Source organism: Scleropages formosus, chromosome 1, assembly GCF_900964775.1.
Source record: "Scleropages formosus chromosome 1, fSclFor1.1, whole genome shotgun sequence".
NCBI lineage: Eukaryota > Metazoa > Chordata > Actinopteri > Osteoglossiformes > Osteoglossidae > Scleropages > Scleropages formosus.
In genome coordinates, this window is record NC_041806.1 from 25,417,871 (window position 1) to 25,444,814 (window position 26,944).

Consider the following 26,944-nt stretch of genomic DNA (forward strand, 5'->3'; position numbering starts at 1 on the left):
TAACACCTCTTATCACCATGGTGACCTGATATGGAAAACTCATGCCTTTGTTTTTCCCAAGACCCCCCTTTTTCTTGTCCTTCTGATTACTCCAGAACTGGTACAAAAATAAAGTCCATGTGTGATTTTCTAAACAAATCAAAACTAATGACTGACTGCTTTTTGGTGCTGTTGTTTCCTTCTTGAAATATAATTTGTGTGGAACAAAGCGGTCCAATAAGCCTGCCTTTAAATGAAAAGAAGTAGTCTTGTAATATATGAAATGGAAATACAGTATGCTGAAATAGAGTTTGGAAGATGTTTTCGGAACCCTGTGCTCAGATTGGAGTCCTCTGGAAATAAGAACAACACTAATGGTTAGTTTCTGGTACAGGCTTATGCACTGACAGCCATGAGTGCCAGAGGGGATGATAGGACAGATGCCACACATATGGAGTGGATGGGTTTACATCATTTACATTCATTTAGCAAGCCCTTTTCTCCAAAGTGACTTATAACATTAAGTTACTGTCAATTATTTACCCATTTATACAGCTGGGTAATTTTACTGGAGCCATTCAGGGTAAGTACCTTCTTCAATGGTACTATAGCTAGGATTCAAACCAGCAATCTTTGGGGCCAAAAGCAGCTCTAACCACTACACTACCAGCTGCCCCACACTGGTATTACCTGTGACAATACACCTTATCCCACTGAGGGCTGCAGCAATCACAGCATTGGGTGGGAGGAGAGGTGGTGAGCTTGCCATTCTTGTTGTGCTGATCTACAGCCCAGAAACCACAGGTTTTCTAACACCGTTTTGTTCACTGATGCTGAAGCAGTATGGGAGGTCATCCACACCGCAGTCATGAGACTTAAGCCAAGGCCTCTCGCTGCGCTCATCACAGTCTCCAGAGATTTTTTTCAGGATTGGACTGGTCCTGTTAAGCTGTCATTGCTTCTTTATGTTTATCTGCACACTGACTTCATACTCTTGCACCCTTCTAGGATTGTTGTTGACCTGTTCCAGATCTATCTATCTATCTATCTATCTATCTATCTATCTATCTATCTATCTATCTAACAGTTAGTGACATGTGGAGTCCAGCCGGATTGGGGAAAATGATCTGCTTTGCGGACTTTCAATCCCTGCAATCCTCCATCCTACGGTGTTAAACTCAGATTAACTTCAGTTCTCAGCTGTCATATCAGACCCCAGAGATCACTTAACAACCACCTGTTTGTCCACAGAAGGATAGAAAAGAGACTGAGAGAGATAACTTCCATTACTTTGTTACCTTCTTTCTGTTGTTTTGAGCCTTGCTAGTTTAGGATGTAGTATATGTGATACTTTACATTCTGTATATCTTGTTTCTGGAAACAACCTGAATATTCTACTTTTAATATTGATTCATTCTCTAATAACTGATTGCTCAGTTCAGAAATGCAGTGATCCAGAGCCTAACCTGGGAAAAAGAACCAGGGTACAACCTGGTTGGGATGGCAGTCCATTGCCGACCAATCACACACATTTACAGTACCCACACATTCACACACTCAGGGAAATTCACCAGTTCCATTTTTAAAACATTTTCCCATTACTCTCTCCGGTTAAATGTACATCCAAAGATCTGCAATGAGACCTCCTTCCACATGCGTGTTCCATCTTTCTGTTAAACGGATAGAATCAAATGATGAGAGGATGGTGCCAGACCGAGATTAAGAGAATTAAACGGATTTGTCTTTGGAGTTAAGAGTTGTAAATTCAACTGGATGAGTGGCCACATGGTTTGAGGAAATAATAAAATAAGCAGGAATGGGGAAAAATAGGTGCAGGACACAGCCCAGAGCATGAATGGAGAGAGAGAGAGGGGGAGGACATGGAAACAAAGCATTATTATTATTATTATTATTATTATTATAACTTGTTTTTGTACATTTTTTGGTGAGGACATCAAACAAAAAAAAAATGTCTGTCAATTAAACACACCTAAATTGAAAAACAGCAACAGAGAGAAACAGACAAGGGGAGCGGGGAACACAGAAAGCGGGGGAGGGAGGGAGGGAGAGAGAGGGGAGAAAGAAAGAGATGGAGAGGGAGGAGAGAGAGAGGGAGATTACGGTTTGGGAGCTGATGGCAAAACGCCTATGATTTAGCGGACGGCACAAGGAGTCGTTCGGAAGCGGAGCGACGAGCCACGTGATTCCGGCGGTTACCCGAGAAGCGGTACGATCACGATGTGTCCGCGGCCCGTGCTTCTGAGGACATCCCGTCAGTGATTCGTCGGTGCCGCGGAAGCGACTGCGCTCACAGCGTCCGAGCGGCATGGAAACGCCGCTCTGTAACGTGGCGGGAGCGCGCTGTGCGCGAGGCTGCGCGGGCGGCTATCCACTCCAGTGTGTCTCCAGTGCGTCTTCAGCGTCTGTCCAGTGCGTCTCCAGTGTGTCTCCGGAGCGCAGCGGCTTTAAGTGACTGCGGCGGAGGAGACGTTCCGACCAGAACCACCATCGCATCGGCTTCCATCTCCTCCAGGTGCGCGACACGGCCACGCATCCCCAGGTACTGCACAAATATATCAAATATTCACATAGAGATTGGTGCTTCTGGAGACGCGCATCTCTCTTGGACTTGCGAGCGTCGGGCGCGCTCCTCTTCCCTCTCATTGAATCATTCACGCCTGCGAATCTCGGTAAGACGGGGAGTGTTTCGGGGCTTCGTCCAGCCGCCAGGAGTTAGGAGACTGTAAGATGAGTACATAATGGGTTAAACGAGCCAGGGTTATGCTCACTTATTTGACTGAAATGGTGAAGTTGATATATATTAACATATTGCAGAGTCTATTATATTTTGATATATTAACATACTGAATGACAGAAATGGTGAGAAAGTGGAGAAATTCTCATATGTGAACGGTTTCTGAAGTCTTGAAAAGCAGGTGGGTGGTGTTCAGACGCAGTGTCCAATGATGAGGATCGGAAATGTTGGTGTTAAAAATAAGTCTGTCCGTCCGTCCATCCATCCGTCCATCCATCCATCCATCCATCCATCCATCCATCCAACCATCCATCCATCCATCCATCCATCATCAAGAACTGCCTGTCCAGTTTCCGAGCCAGATGAATAGTCGCTGTGCCTTTCTTTAGTGAAGTTGGGAGAAGCAGCTTTTGAACATTTTGCCTAGTATTTCCTCCACATTCAGAGCCCTGAACTGAAAAGCTTGGATGTTACTTCAATACATATTTCTGCAGCCGGTCCCAGACAGAGATACGATGCCGGTCTTGTCCCGAAACAACTCCCCTGAGTTATTATTAATGAAGCTGTGGCTGCCTGAGCTCTTCTGAGTGTTACAGGTATCCTGTACATCTACATAAAGTATTCACTGACCTCTTGTGCAGTGTGACAACGTTATGAGAGGGACAGGTGGTAGCATAGTAGTTAGAGCTACTCCCTTTGGACCTGAAGATCGCAGGTTTGACTCTCACCTCTTGCTTAAGTACCTTTCAGCATGGTACTTACCGTAAATTTCTCAAGTAAAACTAACCAGCTGTATGAATGGCTAAATAATTGTAAGTATCCTGACAGTGTAAGTTGCTTTGGAAAAAGTGTCAGGTAATGTAAACTGTTAGATTTGTGCACTAAGCTATTTACACTGGTTTACTCATTTCGACAAACTAGGTTTGCTTGAGACTTTCATGTCTGCACCTATGTCTCCTTCTCTCAATGTAATGCATAAATTGTACTTTTGCTGAGATGTATGTCGCTTTGGACAAAAGCCTCTGCTAAATGAATAAATGTAAATGTAATTGTAAATGTGATAGTGTACACTTAAAAGAAAATCACTTTCTCCACTGCTCCCAAGAACCTGCTGTTTCATCTGTAAAGCGAAGGTACAAATGTGCAATTTTCATTATGACTGGATTTTCAGTGGGGGCGCGGTGGCGCAGTGGGTTGGACTGGGTCCTGCTCTCTGGTGGGTCTGGGGTTCGAGTCCTGCTTGAGGTGCCTTGTGACAGACTGGTGTCCTGTCCTGGCTGTGTCTCCCTCCAGCCTTATGCCCTGAGTTGCCAGGTTAGGCTCTGGTTCCCTGTGACCCTGTATGGGACAAGCGGTTCAGAAAGTGTGTGTGTGTGGATTTTCAGTTTGTGATGCACATAAATATTTATGCATTCGCCAGTTGCTTTTTTCTGCAGCAGAGGGGGTGCGGCGGTGCAGTGGGTTTGGCTGGGTCCTGCTCTCTGGTGGGTCTGGGGTTTGAGTCCTGCTTGGGGTGCCTTGCGATGGACTGGCATCCCATCCTGAGTGTGTCCCCTCCAGCCGTACGCCCTGTGTTGCTGCGTTAGACTCCAGCTCCCTGTGACCGTGTGTGTGTGTGTGTGTGTGTATGTGTGTGTGTGTGTGAGTGTGAGTGTGAGTGTGAGTGTTTTCTCCACAGCAGTGTGGAGCAGCACAGATTGAAAAGGTGCATTTCTGAGCAAATGTAGGGCTGGGCTCCAGATACATGTTTATTGAAGCACAATTTGTTTAAGGTGTTGTGATGGCACACATATTCCGGTAGCTGCCTACTGAAGTGTCAAACACATAGTAAATTAAGTAGATAAAGAGCAGCAGGTGGTGAAGGAGTAACACGTTGACAGAAAAATGGATCTGAATAAGAGGAGGTTTGAGAGCCTTCATGAATGCTGGAAAGGATTCAGCAGTTTTCAAAAATATGGAGCATTTTTACAACACATCGGGGCCTGTAGACAGAACTGATGGGCTTTAGATTTTGAGCCCCTGGTGAGGGAGGCAAGCAGGCAGCCACAGGTGGAGGAGCACAGCACTCTTGCTGGTCTGGAAGGATGAATCAGATCCTGGTAGCGAATGGTTTTTTTCAAAGTTGCTGGCAACAGTTAAAATACTTTATAGATCCTTAAGTAGGCTGATGCTCCACGAGTGAAAATCTATCTGTACACATGTTAAGTATGAGGTAAGCTGTGTTCCCATCTAATCCCGCTCCTTTTACCAAAGGCATCTACCAATCAGAAGAATAACTGAGCGTGGTAAATATGTGGCATGTGGAGGTAAACCATACATACACTGTCTGTTAGCTCACAGCCAGGCTTCATCGCCTAAAGGTTCTAAGACCCTGTTTTACAAGGGTTGGCGCGGTACACGGAATACTTAATAGAATCCCACAATGTGGGCAGGAATCTCTGAAGACTGGAATGGGCTGAAGCTTTTGAGAAGCGGGTCTGTGAAGGCCAATCCGTGAAATTTTTACTAAATTGTCCTCTGCTTTGAAATTCTCCACAGACACTTACAATTGGTAGGGGTTCTGCACAGACTATTTGGTTACCAGTGATCTTACAATTGCCTTTGAATAATGTGTTTGACCAAATTTACACAGTAATGGGGATGTTTGCACTGTAGTTCTCTATACAAAATAGCTCCCCCAGATTTTCTCTGTTTATCATGGGATTATAATCCATCTCTTTGGACTGTGGGCTGCTTTCATTCCCATTCCAGTTTCTGAGGATTAAAAAGGATTAAACAATTCCTTGTACCACAAACATACTTTGTTCCAAATAATGCCAGTCATGTGATATGTAAATCTCAGCCCTTCCACAGTGCAAAGTAGCTTTGCACAACAGGTACAGTGCTGTGAAAAAGGTATTTGCCAATTTTCTCTGTTTTTGCAGTTTTTTGCCATTAAATTTAATCAGATGTTTTTGTCAGTTCCAAGAGTTTAAAGTTAATGGACCCTGAGGGAGAAATAATGAGTATTGCTTTTATGTTATTTACATATCTATCTGATGCTTTTCTCTAAAGCAACTTACAGTGTTCACTTACAATTATTCCCCTGTTTATACAGCTGGGTAAGTTTTACTGGAGCAATTCAGGGTAAGGGCCTTGCTCAAGGGTACTACAGGTGGTGGTGACACTTGACCTTCCAACCTTTGGGTCCAGAGCCAGCACTGCGAACGACTATGCTACTAGCTACCTGTTCTAAGTTCACATTTAATGAAAAGTCCAATCATAGCAGTGAAAAAGTAAATTCTATTTGGCCTATCATAGGTAATTACTGTCTGCATTACGTTTAGCTGCAATAACTGCAACTCAACACTTCCTGTAGTTATTGACCATGGTTTCACGCCACTGTGGGGGAAATTTGGCCCATTCTCCCTCCAATCAGAACTCCTTTATTTCAGCAACAATTTCAGGTATTCTTGCATGAAAACCTCTTTTCAGGTCTTGTTACACCATCTCCACTGGATTCAGGTCAGGACTTTGACTAGGCCATTCCATAACTTTCTACTCTTATATTGAACTTTTATGTTTAAGTACATGCACAGCACTCCAGGCAGGTACCTTTACTGGAGTATTTTAGATAAAATACCATACTCAGTTGTACTACAGAGGGAGCATGAATCCAGTCTCAGGACCTCCTGGTTGCAAGGTAGTAGCTTAATCTACTCCGCTGCCTGTTGCTCCAGTGTGCTGTGTTTGTGGTACAGCAAGATGAAGTGACCTCCAAGACTGGTAGACAGTGTTCTACCACCTACCTGTCACCGCCATCCAGAGCAACATGTATGGCCAAGGAGGCATAAACATGAGGCATTTGGTGCAAGTATTGCAAGAAAACACTAAGGAAATTCAAGGTAAGTATTAGAAGTAAGGGTTGCCATGTAAAAATAAATGATTCATATTTATTTTGAGTTATGACCCCTGACCCGCAACAACCAGTCGTGATCAGATGAGATGTGATTACAGTTACACACACGACCCTCAGGTCTGACCAGATGAGATGTGCTCACAGTCACACATAGAAACACGCTATTGAATTTATTCACTGATGGTGTGGTTTTACAGCTCAGCTCCCAGGGTAGACAGGGTTACATCAATAGGCTGTGAACACAGCAGTAGAGCCTCTGGCTTTTTGGATTCTGTATCTGGCAAAGCAGATTCTCCTGTCTGGAGAAGCTCTCTGCCCATCAGCTTGGGAGGGAGCACAAGTGCTTCGGTGCTTTGCTTTTCTCCTCTTGCCTCACAGGAGGATGTCTGTGCGGTGCAAGTATCCGGGGAGTCGGCTGCGCTTGCAGTCATTGACCCTTGACAGCGCCCTTGGAGGTGGTACAGTTAATCTCCTTTATGTTTTCCCTTTGGCAAGCTGGCCATCACGTTGGTCCATTAATCAAGCCCAGTCAGTTTCACTGGCCGAAGTGGCCTTGATAATGGTGTTGCCGTGGAGTGCTTCCCCCCTCTCCCCAAGGGCCAAGTCAGTGACAGCATCGTATCTCAATAAGAGGTCACTGCTGGCCTGAGGCATGATGGACTGACCATGGAGTTCCATGCATACCCTTTAAGGTGTGCATGAGGTATGTGAGAGCCAGCATCTGAAACCTGGACAGAAGAGAAGCCTGCTGGAACATGAAAAATATGCTGTATATCATATAGTGCTGTTTCATTGGGAACATACTGTGTGTAAGTAAATGTGGAAGTGTGACTGCATTCAAGGGGAGAGCAAGGGAGCGGGAAAGGGCAATCATGTGGAATGAGATGCTGCAGAGTCTGGAGATATGACCTGCCAAGCCTGAAGCACAGACACTTAGATAATGACCACATGTGCAGACCATTATGCTGTTTTTCTTGTATCAGTACATCATTACGCAATCAAATGTCACTTAAATGAGAGGAGAATTAATCCTTTTCAAAAAACAATTGTTGTCCACATCTGCAGTATCAAACACAGCTCATGTTTCTCTGTGCACTTCAATATTAAAGTCAGCTGCTTTATCGGTGAGAAACTGTTTAGTCCAGATAACATGAGTCACCCTGGAGTATTTCAGTCTGTCTTTTTACCATGCAGTCTGAAAAGGGTTGTTCGTTGTTTTGGAGTTTATCCCACAAAAGGCGTTAAGAGCTTTAGGGAAATTGACTGCAGTAGAGGTTTGGCAAACATATTTTAGTTGAGTTTAGATTAATCCTCAGGCTTTTCACATCTGTCAAAGGTCTGTAATCAGATTGAATTATGGATAATGAGCCTTCCAAATATGTTGTGTACAGCTTTGTTTATTTCAGATTTATTTTTTTCAAAATGATGAGCTTTTGTTTCCTAAATTTGAATCTTCTTAATACAGTGCAATCAGAAGGAGTAGCACATAGATTCCGGAATACATAAAAACTTTGCTCTGTAAAACTGATGTCTCAAGCAGAAGGGATACTCAGTACAGCCTTAAAAGTACCTCAGTGTGACCATGTTTTTTAGCATTTAGTAATTTATATTTAAAAATAACTTTAAATAGAGATGTTTTAGTATTAGAATTAGCAGACAGTTGATTGCATCAGGTGTTGTGGTGGCTCTAACTTACTCATAGGGTTTGTGTGTTGGTGTGTTTGTCTGTGTCTTGTACTGCATCATACATTTCATTATGTATAGGCATTCCACCCAAGATGTGCCCACCTTACATTCATTGTTTCCAGAGATAAGCTTCCACCACTAACACCATGACTGCATGAACTGGTACAACTGATGAATGGATAACAGTAAAGCTTGGGCTGTGCTTTCTAAAACTGACCCTCTCTCAGTTCTTGTTTGGTGGTGCAACTAATGGTTTACCTTTACATTACAGTTTTCTAAAAAGTGCCTTTAAGTCTCTTACTAACAGATACAGCTCAGGTTTTATGATAAATCACTGTCTTTGATATCCTTTGGCAGAGAAGGATGACAACTCACTTGTGAAGTCTGGTTCAATGGATGCTGAAAATGCTTTTTATATGTAGGGTAGATGTATAAATACATGGTAAGTACCTTGATCAAGGGTACCACAGTGGGAGCTAGGATTTAACCCTGGGTCGTTCAAGTGCAAGACTGCAGCTCCAACCATTACGCTACCTGCTGCTCTGGGTATGTCCAGATCGCTGACCATGGTGCTGAACTTTCTCAAGGCAGAAACTGTACCCTTTATAATGTTGTGGGTTGAAATAAATTTTTAACACAGTAAAAGGAACAGCTGTTAGACATTGGCCACCACCAGACATTGCTGGTGGTCTGTGTCACAGACTGAGCTGTGACAGGCAAGTTAGTAGCAAGGAATCAGTAAGATGCCGGCAAAATACCATCAATGAAGTGCTGAACCTTGTTGCTGTTGTTGCCTGTTCACATGCATTTCACTTTGTACTGCTACATTGCTTGTTTTGGTCCAGTATTCCATTTAACACTTTCTGTTTGAACTAGGAGGGAGGCATGGTGGTGCAGTGGGTTGGACCGGGTCCTGCTCTTTGGTGAGTCTGGGGTTCAAGTCCCCCTTGGGGTGCCTTGCGGCAGACTGGTATTCTGTCCTGGGTGTGTCTCCGGCCTTACACCCCCAGTTGCTGGGTAGGCTGCGGTTCCCCACGACCCCATATGGGACAAGCGGTTCAGAAAGTGTGTGTTTGAGCTAGATAGGGTGTTGGGAAAGGCCTACTGGTATCTGTCTGTTTGTCATTAACTGATAACATTTCTTTTATCAAAGTATGACAAGTACATGTAATTGGTTGTGAAAGGTGAATGCATTTCTTGTTTTTGGAGGTCATTTCTGTGGACTTTTTGCTTACCATTCAGCCATCTGGAATTCTGTGGTGTTTGGTACCTTGTATTGCAAACCAGATGGAGTGAACCATTTGGGGTATTTCTAGGTGGGAGTCCTTGGGCACAACCAACTTGACAGGGGTGTTTTACTGTGTAATGTGATAAATGTTTTTATAAGTTGTAACGTAGGGATATTTGTAGTAGAAAATGTTTTTTATTGTTTGTATGTTTTAGTATTTATGTTGGATGTAATTTTTGTGGAAATGTACTTTGGAATAGTTGAGGCTGTTATGGTGTAACCAGAAGGGTGGAGTTACTGCTATATAAGTTTGTATTAGGTCACTAGGGGAGGTTGCCAATTGATGCAAACTTATGCAGACAGGCACTCACACAGCAAATAGGAGAGTTGTGTATTGCTGTTGGTGCAAGGGGTTAGCCCATGGCTCATAGGCCTCATGTTCTTTGAAACGTAATGTTCGTTTCATATTTGGCTGGGGTTAATGTGTTTTGAAGAACACCTTTTAGTAAAGAAAAGTAAACCTTTTTTTCTTGGTCCAACTACTTCAATTCTCCACTGCTCCTTCCATCTGTCATCCATACCCTCACAGTCTGTCTCCTGCTTTTTAGTAATGTTTAAATTTTTGTAAATGAGTGACTAATTTGGTGTGGAAATCGTTTCATTTCCTTTATATTTTCAGGTTCAGATTTATTTTACATACATATTAGACCTTTACATTCACATTTCGGAATTCTATTCATTATGTATTATAACTGCCTTTATATTTAAAATTCAGATTTTTGACTGTGTTTTTCTGTTGCATTATTGCAATGATGCTTTAAAGTTTGTGAACCCTTTCAAATTTTCTCTGTTTCTGCATAAATATGACCTAAAACATGATCTGATTTTCACACAAGTCCTAAAATTAGACAAAGAGAATCCAGTCAAGCAAATGAGAAAAAAGATGTACCTGTGTCAAGCAGGAACAATGGAAACTGGGGCAAAGGTGAGTAGGACCCAATCGCGGGTTCTGTTTATTAAAAAACAAAGCCAAAGAGCTATAGTCGGGGACAGGCAAGGGTCGGGCGATGAGCATTCAGAGTTTCTTGGAGCAAACAAGTGACCTAAACAACGAGATGATGCAAAGGTCGGTAGCCAGGAGATCAGGAACTTGGAAATGGACAGGAAACATTGGACACACAGGAGTAGCAGTTGCTCAAGTGAGGTTCCACGAGCAGGTGTGATATCCTTTTCCTTCTATCCTGTGCTGCCTTGATGAGAGGCAGGTGCGGGCGAGGTGCACGTGACAACCTGTTAATTTATTTATTGAGGAAAATGGTCCAATGTTACATATCTATGTGTGGCAAAAGCATGTAAACTTCTAGGATTATCAGTTCATTTAAAGGGGAAATTAAAGTCAAGTGTTTTAATCAATCGGATGACAATAGGGTGTGAGTGGGGGAGGCCCTGCTTTATTTAATGAGCAGAAATCTGGGGCTTCTCTATCAAAGTCTGATCTTCACAACACAGGTTTGTGGAAGTGTGTCATGGCCCAAATAAAGGAGACTTCTGAGGAGCTCAGAAAAAGAGGAGTTTTTGATGCTCATCAGGTTGGAAAAGGTTACAAAACCATTTTTAAAGAATTTGGATTCCACCAGTCCACTGTCAGGCAGACTGTGTACAAATGAAGTATATTCAACCCCACTGTAACCCTCCCCAGGAATGGTCAACTAACAAAGATCACACCAAGAGCAAGGCATGTAATAATCAAAGAGGTCACAAAGAAACCCAGGGTAACGTCTAAGGAACTAAAGGCTTCTTTTGGCTAATGTCAGTGTTCATGTGTCCACCATCAGGAGAACACCAAACAACAATAGTGTGCATGGCAGGGTTGCAAGGAGAAAGCCACTGCTCTCCAAAATAACATTGCTCCCCATCTATATTTTACTAAAGACCACGTGGGTAAGCCAGAAGTCTATTGGAAAAACTGTTGTGTGGACGGATGAGACCAAAATAGAAGTTTTTAGCTTGAATGAGTTTTATGTTGTAGTGGTGCAGTGGGTTGGACCGGGTCCTGCTCTCCAGTGGGTCTGGGGTTCGAGTCCCACTTGGGGTGCCTTGTGACGGACTGACGTCCTGTCCTGGGTGTGTCCCCTCCGGCCTACGCCCTGTGTTGCCGGGTAGGCTCCGGTTCCCTGCGACCCCGTGTGGGACAAGTGGTTCAGAAAATGTGTGTGTGTGAGTTTTATGTTTGACAAAAGGCAAACACTGCATTTTAGCATAAGAACCTTATTCCATCTGTGAAATGTGGTGGTGTCAGTATCATGGTTTGGACCTGCTTTGCTGCCTCTGGACCAAGGTGACTTGTTGCCATTTATGGAACTATAAATTCTGAATTGTACCAGCAAATTCTACAGGAAAATGTCAGGGCATCTGTCTGTGAACTGAAACTCAAGAGAAAGTGTGTCATGGGGCAAGACAACAACCCTAAACACACAAGTCATTTTAGAAAAGAATGGTTAAAGCAGGCTTTGGGGTGTGGTAGCTCAGTGGGCTGGACTGGGTTCTGCTCTCTAGTGGGTCTGGGGTTCGAGTCCCGCTTGGGGTGCCTTGTGATGGACTGGCGTCCCGTCCTCGGTGTGTCCCCTCCGGCCTTACGCCCTGTGTTGCCGGGTAGGCTCCGTGACCCCGTATGGGACAAGTGGTTCAGAAAATGTGTGTGGTTAAAGCAGAAGAAAGTTAATGTTTTGGAATGGCTAAGTCGAAGTCCTGACCTGAATTCTATAGAAATGTTGTGGAAGGACCTGAAGTGGCCTGAAGTGGGCAGTTTATGTGAGGAAGCCCACCAACATCCCTGAGTTGAAGCTGTTCTGTAAGGAGGAATGACCTGAAATTCCTCCAAGCCAATGTGTGGGACTGTTCAACAGTTACTGGAAACATTTAGTTGCAGTTATTGCGGCACAAGAGGATCACACCAGTCACTGAAAGAAAAGGTTTACATACTTCTGCCACACACAGATATGTGACATTGAATCATTTTCCTCAATAAATGAAGCATACTTTCCTCAGTAAAATATAATGTTTTTATCTCATTTGTTTAACTGGGTTCTCTTTATCTAGTTTTAGGACTTGTGTGAAAATCTGATCACATTTTAGGTCATATTTATGCAGAAATAGAGAAGATTCTAAAGGGTTCACAAACTTTCAAGCACTACTGTATATGACTGTATGCTGAAACACATGAGTTTTGCTCACTGATAGATCTTCACTTGTACACAAGTCCTGCTTCTGCCCTGGTATGCAGCAATCAATCTGCCAGAGCGAACTCTGGGAAGGGCAGTGCTGAAAAACAAAAGGAAATCAATGGGGGTTTTAATGAACCGTGCTGGGGGAGTTTCAGGAGCATGTGGCTGAGCTGCTGGATGCAGCAGAGGTCATGTTCAGTGCTGTGCACCATTCAGGCCTGGGAGTGCTGGCCAGAGGAGGTGGGAGATGTAGATACTGCTAGCGTGGAGACACAGGCTGTAAAGATGTGTGCTCTGGAGATATATGACATGGTGACAAGTGTGCTAGAGGTGAACACCAAATGGATGTGCCATGTGGAGACATTTGGAAATGGAATAGCTCAAAATCTGTGAGATCCCCAAAAAGTACAGTGCACACTAAAGGACAGAGATAACGTGGCTAAAAAGATAGGGGTTGGGAGGGTGGTGGAGATAAAGGACAACCCTTGCAGGGAGAGTAGGATAAATGTGAAGATAGAGGATGAGACAGCAATCGTTTCATCATGTCTCTCTGGGCTGATGTTGCAGTGTGTGCTTGTATGATGGCTTACTCCTTCTTGAAGGGCAAAACAGTAGTACAGAGTGGCCCAACTGCCTCTGTCTCTCCCAAGTGTATGTGTGTGTATCTGCCTTGTCTGCTTACCTCCAGAGGTGTGTATGTGTGACGGGTGTTTGTTGTTCGTGCAGAGCTGGAATTAACAGTTGCCGAAGGCCAATGGCCTCACAACCCAGGCTTACCCTCCATGGGTTTCCATGGCAACGACACAGGAGGCAGTGATTGAGTAAGGACTGGAATATCGAGATGCTCAAACAGCAGGATGAAATGGAAAGAATTTGTAGCAGTGCATCATTTCACGTTCTTATGACATTTCCATAAACCTGTCAGTGTTCTTCTCAGTACTGTGGGGACAACCTTGGAATAATTGAACCAACATCACAAGCTAGTTTCTCATGGTCATCTAAGCTCAGCAGCAAACTTGTGTCGTTACATTCCTTCCCTGCTACTTTATGTAGTGAAACATCTAATATTTGTGCACTTACCCCCCTTCACCAATGCTTGTTTCCTTATCTTGGTTCATCAGAGGCACAAAAAATACTTGAGTATATCAGAAAATCTGTATTTTAGGAAAGATTTCTCAGTGTTGTAAAAGCGTTATGAATTTTTCCTTTGTGCTGTCCTTAATGGATGCTCTTATCAAAAAGAAATTTATATAGGTAAATTTTTCACACTGTTGAGTTTGTCTGACTTCTTGGCGAAATCGATGAGAGCTCAGGTTCCTTGTATTCCATTCCTCTTGCTAGGCTTGGTGGTAAGGGGTTCATTGCCATTGGTCCACAGCATCTGGAATGGAAACTGGGTTGGAACTGGACTTTACCCTCTGTTCCTGTGTCCCACACTGCTTGACATCTCTCCTTCAGCCTTGGCACAGTGGAATCTCTTTTTTCCCTCTGGTCTTGTTTCAGCTGGCCATTTAGGGGCAGGCAGTGGAGAGCTGTCTATCTAGGTCCTCATTGCCTCCTGCCTGGGAATCACTGCCCACCAGCTCTCAGTATCATGTGAACAAAACTAACAGCTGCTACTGAAAGCATCAAACACACCAGAGTATGGCCTTGTCAATGTGGATGCGAAAACAACTCAGTTCAGTGACATAACACGTATCGCTCAGTGTCTTCTCATTTGTTATAGTTATAACAAGAACGAGTGTTTGAAATATTTCAGTTTAACTTTACAGTAATACCCAAAATATACAGGGTGCTGATTTATTCTACGGGCGAAAGTATATCATAAATTTCTGAGATTAATGTCTGACATCCTTGTAAATTATTACTGTGACTAGAGTAGCAAAACAGCCATTGCTTTTTTGTTCTTCAGACTAGGCACTGCTGAAGCATGTTTCCATGGAAACAATGAAACATTAAATGCTCATCTAAATAAATATTCAGCATTTCAAGATTTATGAAACAGAACTGACATTTTTTTACAAATCCGTTACATTCTTGAAACTACTGTATAAAGAATGGATGATTTAGTGCACAGCGCAAAATAAAAAGGCTGAGAGGCTATTGAGAGTTTTTAATCCTTTCAGCATTGTCAGTTTTAAATGAATGTCAAAAGGGAAACTATTCATGGTGAATGGACATTTAGTTAACACCAAATCCATGTAAAGTGGGCTTGTATCACTATCTCATCAGTGAAATTCCTGGACAAGAATAAAAACATGTAAAACAGAACATTAAAGAAAGAGTATAAGATAAGCTGGTGGGGTGGCACGGTGGCACAGAAAGTAGCACTGCTGTCTCACAGAGCCTGGGTGTTGTGAGAGGGTGTAGTTTGATCCCCACTCAGTCTGTGTGGTGTTTTCATGTTCTCCCTGTGTCTGTGTGGGTTTCCTCTGGGTGCTCTGGTTTCCTCCCACAGTCCAAAGACATGCTGTTCAGGTTCCCCCATAGTGTGTGAGTGACAGAGAGAGAGTGTGTGTGTGTGTTCCACTGATGTATGGATGAGTGACCCCTTGTAAGTAGTGTATCCAGTAGTTTAAGTCACCTTGGTGAATAAGGTGTGTGAGCTGATAACACCTCACAGAGTTCATTGGAAGTCACTTTGGAGAAAAATGTCTGCTAAATAAATAAATGTAATATATGTGTCCAATGTCTGAAACCCTGATAATTCCACACAACAATTTAAGCTGAGCCCTGCAATGGACAGGTGTCTCATCCAAGGTATACCCTTCCTAGCTAAGCACCCTCAGCTTTTGGGGTAGGATCTGAACCACCAAAACCTTGGTCATCTATAATGGAAGAATGAATAAATGAAGTTAAGTGACTTTACACAAAGTTCTGAAATATGCTTCTGAGGTCAGTTTCCCTTCTTTATCATGGCTGTAATGTGAGGACCATGAAGCGTCAAGGTGTATTTTCTCACCCAGCATCCTCTTTTCCTCCCCTACAACATCTGCTGAAACCTTCTGTTTAAAGCCCCTTTTTACTTCACTTTGGGGTCATTGGTACAACCGTTATTTTCTAAAATGATTCAGAGGGAGTAGTTTTTTGAACATTTTGTGTAAATGACACGTTCCAGAGATTATCATGATGACCTTAATTTCCCACCAGGGTTGTGAACTCTGCAGACACCCAAATGCAAAACCCAAAAGCAAGGGGTCAAGTCCAGAGATTTCACTCTGGATTGTAGTGCTCTGTTTTCATTGTTGGTGTTTGTGCTGAAAAATTGAGATGTGGGCTGCACTCTGTGGTCTGGCCAACATTTTTCCATGTGACTGGGACAGCTGCTTGTTCCTCATTTCAGGGAGATGTTTAATCACATTCGTGCAAAGGAACTACCATCTGCTCCGATATCTCTGTTGCCCCCAGCGGAGTCTCTGTGGTGATGAGATGTGTTGGCAACGAATTTGTTTCCTCACACCTCCATTCATTTTTCACCCCTTTCATCCAGCAAATGCTTATTCATCTCTCTCTAAGTATCAAATATCGTGCATTAGCTTCCATTAGTTTTCTACTCCTTTGAGTGAAATTTTCAGCTTCTGTATTATCTCTCAGTGAAAAAATTGCATGTGCAGAAGGAAAATGTGACACTTTAAATCCGTGGCTTTTCATATCTGTTTTTTTCTTGTTGTCCAGTATAAGCAGAGACATGGGTCTGTCTCTGGTTTTTTTGTACGTTTTCCTTTCTGTTTTATGCATAAACTGGCAAAGTCTTATGTAGGTCACTCTGCCTTGATCTCGCTCTGTCCCTGCTAATGCATGTCAAATTAAGCAACAAGCATAAAATATTCAGTGGTTTCCCATGCTGCAATGCCCAGAAAAGTGGTTTTATCATGGTTTTATAGATGAACTGAAATTACCTTTGGCTAAATGTTGCTGCCACTCTCTTGCGTTACTGTGTTATGTAAGAGGGAGGAAAGGGGAGACTCCCTTTATGCAAAACATAGATGTTTAGTGAATGTTTAGCAGAGGGAGTCCTCTGAAACAAAGCAGTGTGACCCTTTGTCAAAGGGAATGAATGTGGCCTCAGCAGAACACAGTAGAACAGAGCTATAAAACATATTTCCCTGGTGTGGTGTATGATTGCTGGTCTTTAGAACAGCAGTCTCATTCGTAATATGCTCATGTGGAATACACTGATTTATATTTGTTAAATTATGAGCAAAGTATTAACCCTGAATTGATAGAAATTACCCCACTGTATCGATGGATAAATAGCTGTAATTAGTTTGCAAATCTAAAAGTAGACATAGACATAAGCTAAAAAAGGGTAATAATAATTAAAGGAGGAAGCTGTAGCAAAAACTGCCTCTCGCACTCAGTGAAAAAGGCTTAATGTTTGGTGGTGCAGCCATGCAAGGGTCAGGGCTAATTTGAAGGTTAACCAAACCAGCGCAGTCTCCGTTTATCACCACACCTCAGAGGAACTGAGAGGTAATCTTCATTTCAGCCGTCAGGCAATCTGTTACATCTCAAATTAATCGAGGCAGTCTCACGCAAGGCTGCTTTCAGCAAACAGGCCACGTAAAGACAGATCTGTCAATCACTGCTTCTCGTGTTTTGCTCAACAGAAATTTATGCGCTGATTGTTTGTCCCTCATACAGCCCAGTCTAAACTGGTATTTCAGCATTAATTTGTAACATTTTTTGCAAAATTTCAGTTTCGCTTGCTTTGTTTAATGATCTGTAATTTTAAAATTGTTTTATTCTTGATAATCTTTCATGAATAATAGTGCTTTAAAATTTTATAATTAGGTGTTCAGTGGTTATGGCTGCATTTATGGATTCATTGATTGTGTTATTAACCTCTTATTCACCTCTGCACAAATAGATGTCTGCAAATCCAAAATCTACCCAGGTCGTTGAAGCATATCAGCTATTCATCTTTTGTCAACTAAACCCCTCAAGTTTGGGGAGACAGTGTCAGTGCAGAGTCCGTCACATGAAACATGGTCATATCCCTTTGTGGCTGTGCATTGGTGCCTCTTGATCACACCCTGTTTACACGTGCTTAACATGTAAAATGCAACAAAACTGTTAGTCCCTGAAAATGGTCTACTTATTCAACAAGCTTTTTTTGGCAGTTCAATAAATTCCCTCACTGTTATTTTCTTGCTAAATGAAAGAAAATGTTATGAAAATGTTTTTTTATACAGGGGTAAGGAGTGCACAGTAGCAAGAAAAGAGTATAAAATGGGATTCCTGAACAGTGATGACATGAACTGCAGTTCTGATGACCTTGAGAGTCCTTGAAAGAAAACGCTGTTGCTTTTTTCCTCAAATTTCTCTTGCTTCTCTCAGGTCCTTCCATTTTTCATTCAGTCTCTCGCTCCCTCTTTGTCCCTCAGACGCTCAGGTAGTTGTGATGGCCCTGGCCCAGCTATCCCTGCTCCTTCTGAGCCTGCCAGCTCTCCCCACGCTGGCGTGTCCAAGCGGCTGCCGTTGCTACAGCCTGACTGTGGAATGTGGCTCCATAGGGCTGCGAGACATTCCAACTGGCGTACCGTCCACCACACAGGTTAGTCTCACGTCTTGCTTGTCCCATCAGGACTGGTCTTTCTGCAGGTATATCTGCAGGTCATGGTTCATCTAGTAAGGCCAAATACCTACTCAGAAAGGGTGGGCCCCCGGTTGGCCTTGGAAGCCTGGATGTTTTTCTGCTGCACCAGCCTTAGCAGTCTGGTTTTCTGCCTTCTGACTTTTTTCCACTATTATGTCTCATTGCTTTCACTGGCTCTTTCATGTACCACATGTCACTTGGAACATTTTGCACAATAATGTGTTTAAAGTGCTTTGAGGATTTCTACTGGCGAGATGAAAATGAAACTCAATAAATTCAGATGAACTGAATACTTCCTGAATACCCAGTTGAACGTATAATCTGGCCGCACTTGTCATACTCTACAGTGGAACTGTTGTCTATTCATTTTGATTCTGAGAAAACGCTTCCAAAATGATTCAATTTGCGAGTGAACCTCATTAATGGAATTTGGAGCAAACTGCAATACATAAGTTTTTACTGACATGAACAACTAAGACTCATGCATGGGGCTCAAAATCTAAAGCCCGTTGATTCTGTCTTGGTCCTGATGAGCTCCTCCTGCCCACAGAACTGCTGATCCCCTTCCAGCATTCAACAAGGGTCTTAATACTTATCTTTTCTGGGCCTCTTTCGCCTTCCTATTTTCCTATTGAAATTGCACTTCACAAGGGTCTCTACTGGAATTTATGAGCTTTGACAACAGCTGTATCCTACATATAACATAAAAATAACCTGTGTGTATGTATCTAAGCTTGCTATCTGTTGGGAAATGGACTTTTGTTTACACTGAGCTGTATGTTGCTTTGGAGAAAAACATCTGCAAAATGCATAAGGATAAAAGCAGAGCATATGTTGCGTATTTCCCTCTTTTAAGCTCATTCAGATTTTGTTGTCCCCAACTGGGTCATTAATACCCCTCCCCACCACACAGAAAGGCAGTATTTGATCCTCTGATGCACCCCTTCAAAAGTCAGCAGATTTTTTTTGCACCCTAAAGTCACACAGCATCGTGTAGGGGTAATGGTCGGAGAGGTGGAGTGTCCTTTCACTGCAGACGCTCTCCCTGAGACCTCATGACTGGTCGCCTGCTAGGTAACCAGTCACATTGGCCCACGGAGGGCACCTACAGGACTTGCAAGAAGTCAGTTTTGTTCCACAAAATCCATCAGCGGTATGGACTAAGGCTTTATAAGTGTACCCTGTGCTCAAGAAGATGGCCATTAACTAGCAAAATCATCTCATCATTACAATTCCCTGCTGGCCAGTTTGGATCATTCTTAGTGGCTCCCTTCTACTGCTCTCCCAGGCACAGTTCCCATTCCTAACAGCCAGTCATCTCCCTTCCGCATTAAAACATCAGTCATTGTCCCATCAGCCAGGCAGGTCAGTGACCCCAATTTCATTATCTCTTCCCAAGCGTTGGCTTCGGTACGGCTGCATTTTATTTTTAGAGGCGTTTTCCACATTTTGGCATGGACCCTCTGATAAGAGAGGCCTTTCTTTTATTGCTGCATTCATCTTCCATAGCAGCAACCATGCACTGGTCATCTCTTGGGTCACAGCGTCGGAATGTCAGACCTCATGAATATTGACATGCTGGGCTTTATGAATATTAATGTCCCATATCCCATGAATATTGACACAGAGGTGCCTCATTGAATTATAAATTTTGGCCTTCTCCAACACTAAGTGTGAACTATAAGGATGGCTCTTTTTTGTGCTGGATTCCTTTGAAAGGAATCACAGAGGAACTCAGTGATAATTAGGCCGCGTCATACATTGTTTAGTGTCTAACTGGGAGGCAGTGATGTAGGCAGCTGCTGCATAGGCATTATAAAATAATCCAACCACTCAACTGAAAGTCTGATAAAAACCAGCTTAATGACATCTTCATCCCCCAAACAGTTATTTCTGTAAAACAATGACTCAGTGACAATACATTGCATAAAATGGCTAAATCCTGATGTTAAAGATAGATTATAACACCTACCAAATCCCTGTCAGTATGAATTCCCCTTTTATACTCTTTTCATTGCTATACAGATGGCTAAAGATGTGGTGTGCATTAATTTACTTAGAGCTACCACTGAGTTGGTCATAGAGGGGTTCAAACCCAGAACTGTGAAGTGGACAAGCAAACTAATATGGTAATCAGAGACCTGGACACCTGATCTGTCTACAACTACAGTTACATCAGCAATTTTTATATGCAATAAATGGTAATAAATGTAGTAGCTCTCTTCCTTTGAACTCAAGCTCAGTCCCTCTCTTTCTCTCTCGCTCTCCCTCTCTCTCTCTCACTGTCTCCAATGTTGCTCCATTTGATCACTCCGCCATGCAGACCATGTTCCTCCAGGACAACGCTATCGGCCAAGTGCGTGTCCAGGACCTGTCCCGCCTGGGCTGTCTGCTGTATTTGTACCTTCAGAACAACAGTATCTCGGCCCTGGAACCAGGGGCCTTCCGGGGGCAGGGCCAGCTGTTAGAGCTGGCACTCAATGGCAACCGCATCCACCTGGTAAATGCCGACGTCTTCCAAGGATTAGCTCACCTGCGCGTGCTGTACCTAGCTGGAAACCAGATCACACGCCTCCAGGACTTCACGTTCCGCGGCCTACAGGTGTGTGCATATGTACGTGTGCTTGTGTGTGTGTAGAGCGGAGAAGGAGATCCTGTTCATCAAGGGAAGGAGCCAAGGGGAAAGGGCATTTGAAGTCATTGAAATTACAGACCTCAAAATGACTTTGTTAAACATAGATAATAAATCCACTGTCTCCTGTTATCTTGCACGTGTTAAAAATCAAGAATAAAGATAGTGTGTAGGATAATAAGAAATATATTTTGGATAAGTACTTATTGAAAATGAGCAGGTGGATAGTTTCATACTTGTGTCTTAGCAGCTCTAAACTATATTTCTGTCTGTATTTGTCACAAACCCCCCCACAGCGGCTCCAGGAGCTACACCTGCAGGAGAACAGTGTGGAGGTGCTGGGGGAGCAGGCTCTATCTGGCCTTGGCTCCCTGGCCCTGCTGGACCTAAGTCGGAACAACTTACGCACCCTCAGCCAGGCCTCATTGCGCCCCCTGGTCAGCCTGCAGGTGCTGCGTGTCACAGGTGAGGAGAGAGAAGCATAGGAGTGCTCTGGGAAGCTGGGTCAAAGAAGGGGTGGTGGGGGTGGGTCTATGTACGATGTGTTCATTTGTATTTTGATTTCGTATTTTGATTCGAAATTGAAAAACAATATACAAATTACAGTGCCTTCATTTGTTTTTGATTTAATATTGAAAGCAACAGGGGGGTGCGGTGGCGCAGTGGGTTGAACCACAGTCCTGTTCTCCGGTGGGTCTGGGGTTCGAGCCCCGCTTGGGGTGCCTTGCGACGGACTGGCGTCCCGTCCTGGGTGTGTCCCCTCCCCCTCCGGCCTTACGCCCTGTGTTACCGGGTAGGCTCCGGTTCCCCGTGACCCGTATGGGACAAGCGGTTCTGAAAATGTGTGTGTGTGTGTGTGTATTGAAAGCAGAAAAATTAGAAAAACGGCTTTTTTTTGTTTCTGAGCATACACACTGTCACGCCTACATCTGCAGCGCAGTGGCAACACCTGGTACCAGTCAGCCCAGCCAGATATAAAGGCAGTGCCGTCCTGATACCGGGAGTGGAATCTTGCAAACGCCTCGCTACGTGGCTTTGTGATATTCAGCGTTCTTCTCCCTGTACCAAGTTCCCTGTTTTGTGTTTCTGAGTCTCCTGGTTTCTGACCCCTGCTTGCTCTCCCAGTTACTGAGTTTTGCTTCACCCTGCGCCTCGAAGACCCACGCCTGTCCACGACCTCTGTTCTTGCCTGTCCCTACGAACGCACCCTCACTTGGGTCCAATCCCTTGCCTTGGGTCTCCTGGCCTCGGCACTGACACACACAAAGAAAAGGACTTTTCTATTAATTTTCCCTTTTCGTTTAATCGTACAAAGTGTAAAAATCAAAATCTCGCAATACCAAATATGATTAATGAAACGTACGTTTAATCCTTCTTTACCGCCACTAGCCAAGTAGAACTTTACAGTGCTTTTAACATCTGCGCTTAATTAGTAATAAGATTCTTAAGAAGTAGCACCTGAAAAATCCTGCCGATTTTCTCAGTGGACATGTCATCCTCCCTTACTGTCACTCTCCTGCTGCTTTTGAAAAGCACCTAGCGATCCTTATTAACTTAGGAATAACTCGGAGTGAAGCCAGCAAGTTCGATGAAGCCACTGATGGATTTATTTCTTTATTTATTGTATGACTAAAAACAGATCTTTAGCAAAATACGGCAAGCTTTAAGCTGTAAAATTGGCTTCATATAGCCTAAAGTTTAACATCTGTATTGTAGATATTCATCAAATCCACTGGTGTGGGCATGTATGTGGGCCAGTGATCCAGCAAATGTTTAGCAGTTTGTTGCTGCTCTTCGCATAGGCATCCAGGGCTGATGGAATACGCGCGGTTTCAATTAGTTTACATTAGTTGTTCAAGAATATCACAAAACGAAATAACTCAAAGAGAAAAAAATGAGACAGCAAGAAACTATAAATGAGGCATATTTTAAACATTTCACATTTAGAGCAAAAAATGATTTTTAAACATAGTTAATTCATAATTTGTTTTTCATTTTTAAATCAAAAAATGAATGAATGCAATGTACATGGTCTGTGGTGGAGGGGCTGTCCTTTAGTGACATTGTTGAAGTGCCTCCTTCATGTGTGCTGTTGCATTTTTTTGCACATTTTCTTACCTTTCTAAATGGCCATCCATCCATCAGCCCATCTGTTTGTCTGTCCAGCCGTCTGTCCATCCATCTAAATATTGTCCAAATGAATGCTGTCAGAAACACTGAGCCAATTGGGGCAACACTGGCCATTGACAAAACAAAGCAAAACAAAAAAACATCAACAAAACAAAACCCAACTTGACTGCTGTTCTGGCAACACTTTCCATGACATGTTGCTTTTTCCCAGTAATAGTCTGTTTGTGGAGCATTTTGTCTCTCTGTGTAATGTCCACATCACATACTTTGTGTTACTCCTGTAGTATCTTTCTGTATCCTTTCTGACCCATAGTTCTCTCCTGTATCATCTGTTGACCACTATCTACTGTTCTTATTCTTCACTTAACTCTTTGTAGAGTAAGCTGTACTGATTTTACCCTAAGGTGTCCAACTGCAATCAGGCCACACATTGGGCACCCTAATTTATCCCTTTGTGCAGCATTCCTTTCACTGTATTAATTCAGGGTAAATTCCTTGATCAGTTGGACTACAGCAGGAGTTAGGATTCAAACTGGGCAATTCCAGCTTGCAAGGCAGAAGCCTGAACCACTTTGCTACCCACTGCCTTAGGAACCAACACCCATCTCTTTCCATGTAGCTCCAGTTCCATCAACGTCCGTCTCTGTCATCGCTGATGTGATCACCTGTCTCCCTCCCTTTGCTGTTCAGACAACCCATGGCGCTGTGATTGCGCTCTGCACTGGTTGCGTAGCTGGATCAACGAGGATGGCCAGCGGCTGCTGAGCTCTGCCGAGCGCCGATTGGTGTGCGCAGAGCCGCCACGCCTCTCACACCGCAGCCTGGTGGAGGTTCCGGGGAACAGCTTGGTGTGCATCCCTCCTGCTGTGCAGCTGGAGCCCAGCCACCTAACGGTGCGGCTCGGGGAGAGTCTGCGCGTGTCCTGCCAGGCGTCCGGCTACCCGCAGCCACAGGTCACCTGGAGGAAGGCCACCCAGGCTCGCACTCAGCTCACCCCCCAGGGGCTGGTGCAGGAAGCGCCAGGGACAGGAGTGTTTGTTGGGGTGGGCGGTGCCGTCACGGCTCGGCCAGGGGAGAAAGCGGGCGGGGCCTCGGATCACGCGTCTGAGGAGATGGGAGAGCACTTTGATCAAGACACTGGGAGCGGAATGCTGTTTCTTAGCAACGTGACGGTGGCCCATGCTGGCCGTTATGAATGTGAGGCCTGGAATCCTGGGGGTGTAGCGCGAGTGACCTTTCACCTCTCCGTCAACATGTCCTCTGCATCTGCAGGTACCTCCTCTAGCTCAGGACCCCGCTCTCGCTCTCGCTCTTCCTACCCAGCAGTGGGTGTAAGTCAGGAGCCGCTGTACGACTTGGAGAGCATGGACTTTAACGCTCTGGGCGTGGCCACACAAACTGCTATAGCCGTGGGCATTTCCCTGCTGGCGCTCACAGCCTTACTGCTGGTCGCCATGATCTACAGCCGCCACCGGCAGCGGCAAAAGCGCCACCCCGAGGAAAGTGTTCTCTATGTCAATGACTATTCAGATGGGCCCACCACCTTCGCTCAGCTGGAGGAGTACCGGGACGAGCGTGGTCACGAGATGTATGTCCTCAACCGCAGTCGCCCTGTTCTCCCCCCTGTCCCGCAGGGGATGCTGTCAGCAGCAGATCCCTTACAGAACCATGCAACTGCCTCTCTGGGTGTGCCTGGTGCCCGACGGACTGCTGAGGGCGGCGAGGCGGTGCTGGCGGACCCCGAGGGGCTCTTTCTCAACCAAAGCCTCCTGTTTGACACACAGATTGCCTACGAGATCCACTGCTGAGGAGCTCTGGGATGGTCAAGGTGGAGAGGCGAGTGTTTCCTGCACCGTTTTCCAGGGGGCTCCTTTCCAGGTTTGCTTGAACCCTACAGGTGCAAGAGACTTACAGGTCACATGAGGCTGTGCTTGCACCTATACTTGTACCTGTACTTGTACTAGAGGCGCTGTGCCTGGATCTTTCTCCTGGAGAATGCCGCCGCTGTCAGGGAGTGGGCATGTTTCCCTGATTTCTCATATTCTTCATGTGACACGCCAGTTGGACCATTTTCTTAATTAGTTAACTAATTGTTTAATTTTATGGACAAACAAACATCTGCAAGGACACATCATGCTTTGTTTCTTTCAGTTCTCGACAAATAGTAGGTGAAAAGCATCTGAGTAAACCTGTTATTTACATTGCATTCCATTCTCTTCCATTGGAAGTGTTTGATTCTGATTTTTCTCCTTCTTTCCTACCATCAGTTACTGCAAATATGTGCTGCGTGTTTTATAGTTAACAGTCTTACGCCAGTGAACCAAAAAGCCTGCATGTACAGGATGGTGCAGAATGTAATGCAGCACTAGTGCCACAGCATCTGTTATATTATGGGTTGTGTGTCAGAAGAGCAGGTATGAATCAGTTTTGAAATGTTCAGCATCTAGGATATAAAATTCTTTGAAAACGGCATTGTTATTCATGTTTTTATTATTTACAATGAATTGATTTACTTAAAATTTAGATTTTTATTGTGACTCTTCTTGCTGTTGTTTAGTTGTCATAATTGCTCCTGTATGCATTTTTTATTTCTTTATTACGTGTGTTGTGTGTTTCATAGCCTTACCATCTGTATTTAAATCTGTGTGAAAACCTGTTATGATAAAATGATGTGAAAAAAACAGCTCAGTAAAAAAACACTGACAAAAGCCAGTTCCTCTAATGGGAAATGAAGGCTTGAGAGAAACACAAAAGACCGAGAGAAACGCACACCATCCAGCCGCAGTCTTTATCCTGTAAGGCTTGGTATGGAGTGGCACTGAGCACTTGGTGATTCATCTCACCTGCTCTTTTTTTCCCTTACAGAACATTGTTTTGTGCATTAAGGTCCCTCATTTTACAGAAAGATTTAAGCCGACACCCTCTCAAATAGCACGCTGTCAAATTCGCACTCGGGTCTCAGCTCTTCAGTGGAAATGACCCCTGCGCAGAAGGGAGTGACACAGGACACACAATATCCCTGTAAAAACAAATTAATTCCAAAACTGTGACTGCAAATAAAGGGTAATGTGTGAACTCCAGTACTGTTACAGCATTACTGCACGATGTATATTCTGGTTCCTTCTGGTGTCATAATATCTGTTTTTTCCTCATATTTCCATGTTAATAAACTATATTTGTATTCTCATGCTGTGTCTCAGTGCTGCTGATGACATGTTTTCTGCATACATATGTATGTTCTCATACCCTTTGATCTTGAGAATTAGGGTAATTAGCATTTTATTGCTACGGCAACAGAGGGACGCTTTACGCTGAAACACTCCTGGTCAAAAATGGCAAGGGTCTGTCGTACAGCTCCCAGGGTGAGTTCAGTGCCATGGACAGAAATCTAATGTTACTTTGCTCTTCCTTTGCATTTTTCACCAAAAGTTGTGCTTTACAGACATTCACAGAGAGGCCTGTTTGCACAACTGATGTTACGTGTTTATTAAAATCCACATACAATATTTGATACTCTTGAGTTCATGGCCTTGGCATAAGAGTACAATGAATTAACTAATAAAAATGAACTAAAAACAAGAAAATATTACAAAAATAATGGTAATGCTTTTGAAAAGCAGTGGTCTTGCAATGGAAATTCCTTCCATTTTTACATTATAATAAACACTAAATCTCTAAAGGGAAAAAAAGTTGCCAGGCTGTAACGTAAAAACAGAAGTTTTATGTTTAAGGAGCTCGAGGGTACAAGTCCCCATGTATTCATTTGTATTTGTTTCTCTGAGGTGGAATTTTTCTGTTCAGCTATTTATACTG

General features: G+C 43.8%; 1 protein-coding gene across 1 annotated transcript; it reads left to right on the plus strand.

Annotated features, from left to right (window-relative positions):
- Positions 1-2,335: 2,335 nt before the first annotated feature.
- lrrc24 (leucine rich repeat containing 24) lies at positions 2,336-25,282 on the plus strand. Its single transcript, XM_018746476.2, has 5 exons — positions 2,336-2,512; positions 18,158-18,327; positions 20,693-20,971; positions 21,298-21,466; positions 23,822-25,282. Exons 2-5 carry the CDS (start codon positions 18,175-18,177, stop codon positions 24,937-24,939), a joined length of 1,719 nt encoding a protein of 572 aa, XP_018601992.1. The 5' UTR covers positions 2,336-2,512; positions 18,158-18,174; the 3' UTR covers positions 24,940-25,282.
- Positions 25,283-26,944: the final 1,662 nt, after the last annotated feature.

Bases quoted from the DNA above. Each gene is read 5' to 3' on its own strand.
- lrrc24 (XM_018746476.2), top strand. From the start codon at position 18,175: ATGGCCCTGGCCCAGCTATCCCTGCTCCTTCTGAGCCTGCCAGCTCTC. The intron at 18,328-20,692 runs GTTAGTCTCACG...TCCGCCATGCAG, and splicing joins GCGTACCGTCCACCACACAG to ACCATGTTCCTCCAGGACAA. The intron at 20,972-21,297 runs GTGTGTGCATAT...ACCCCCCCACAG, and splicing joins TCACGTTCCGCGGCCTACAG to CGGCTCCAGGAGCTACACCT.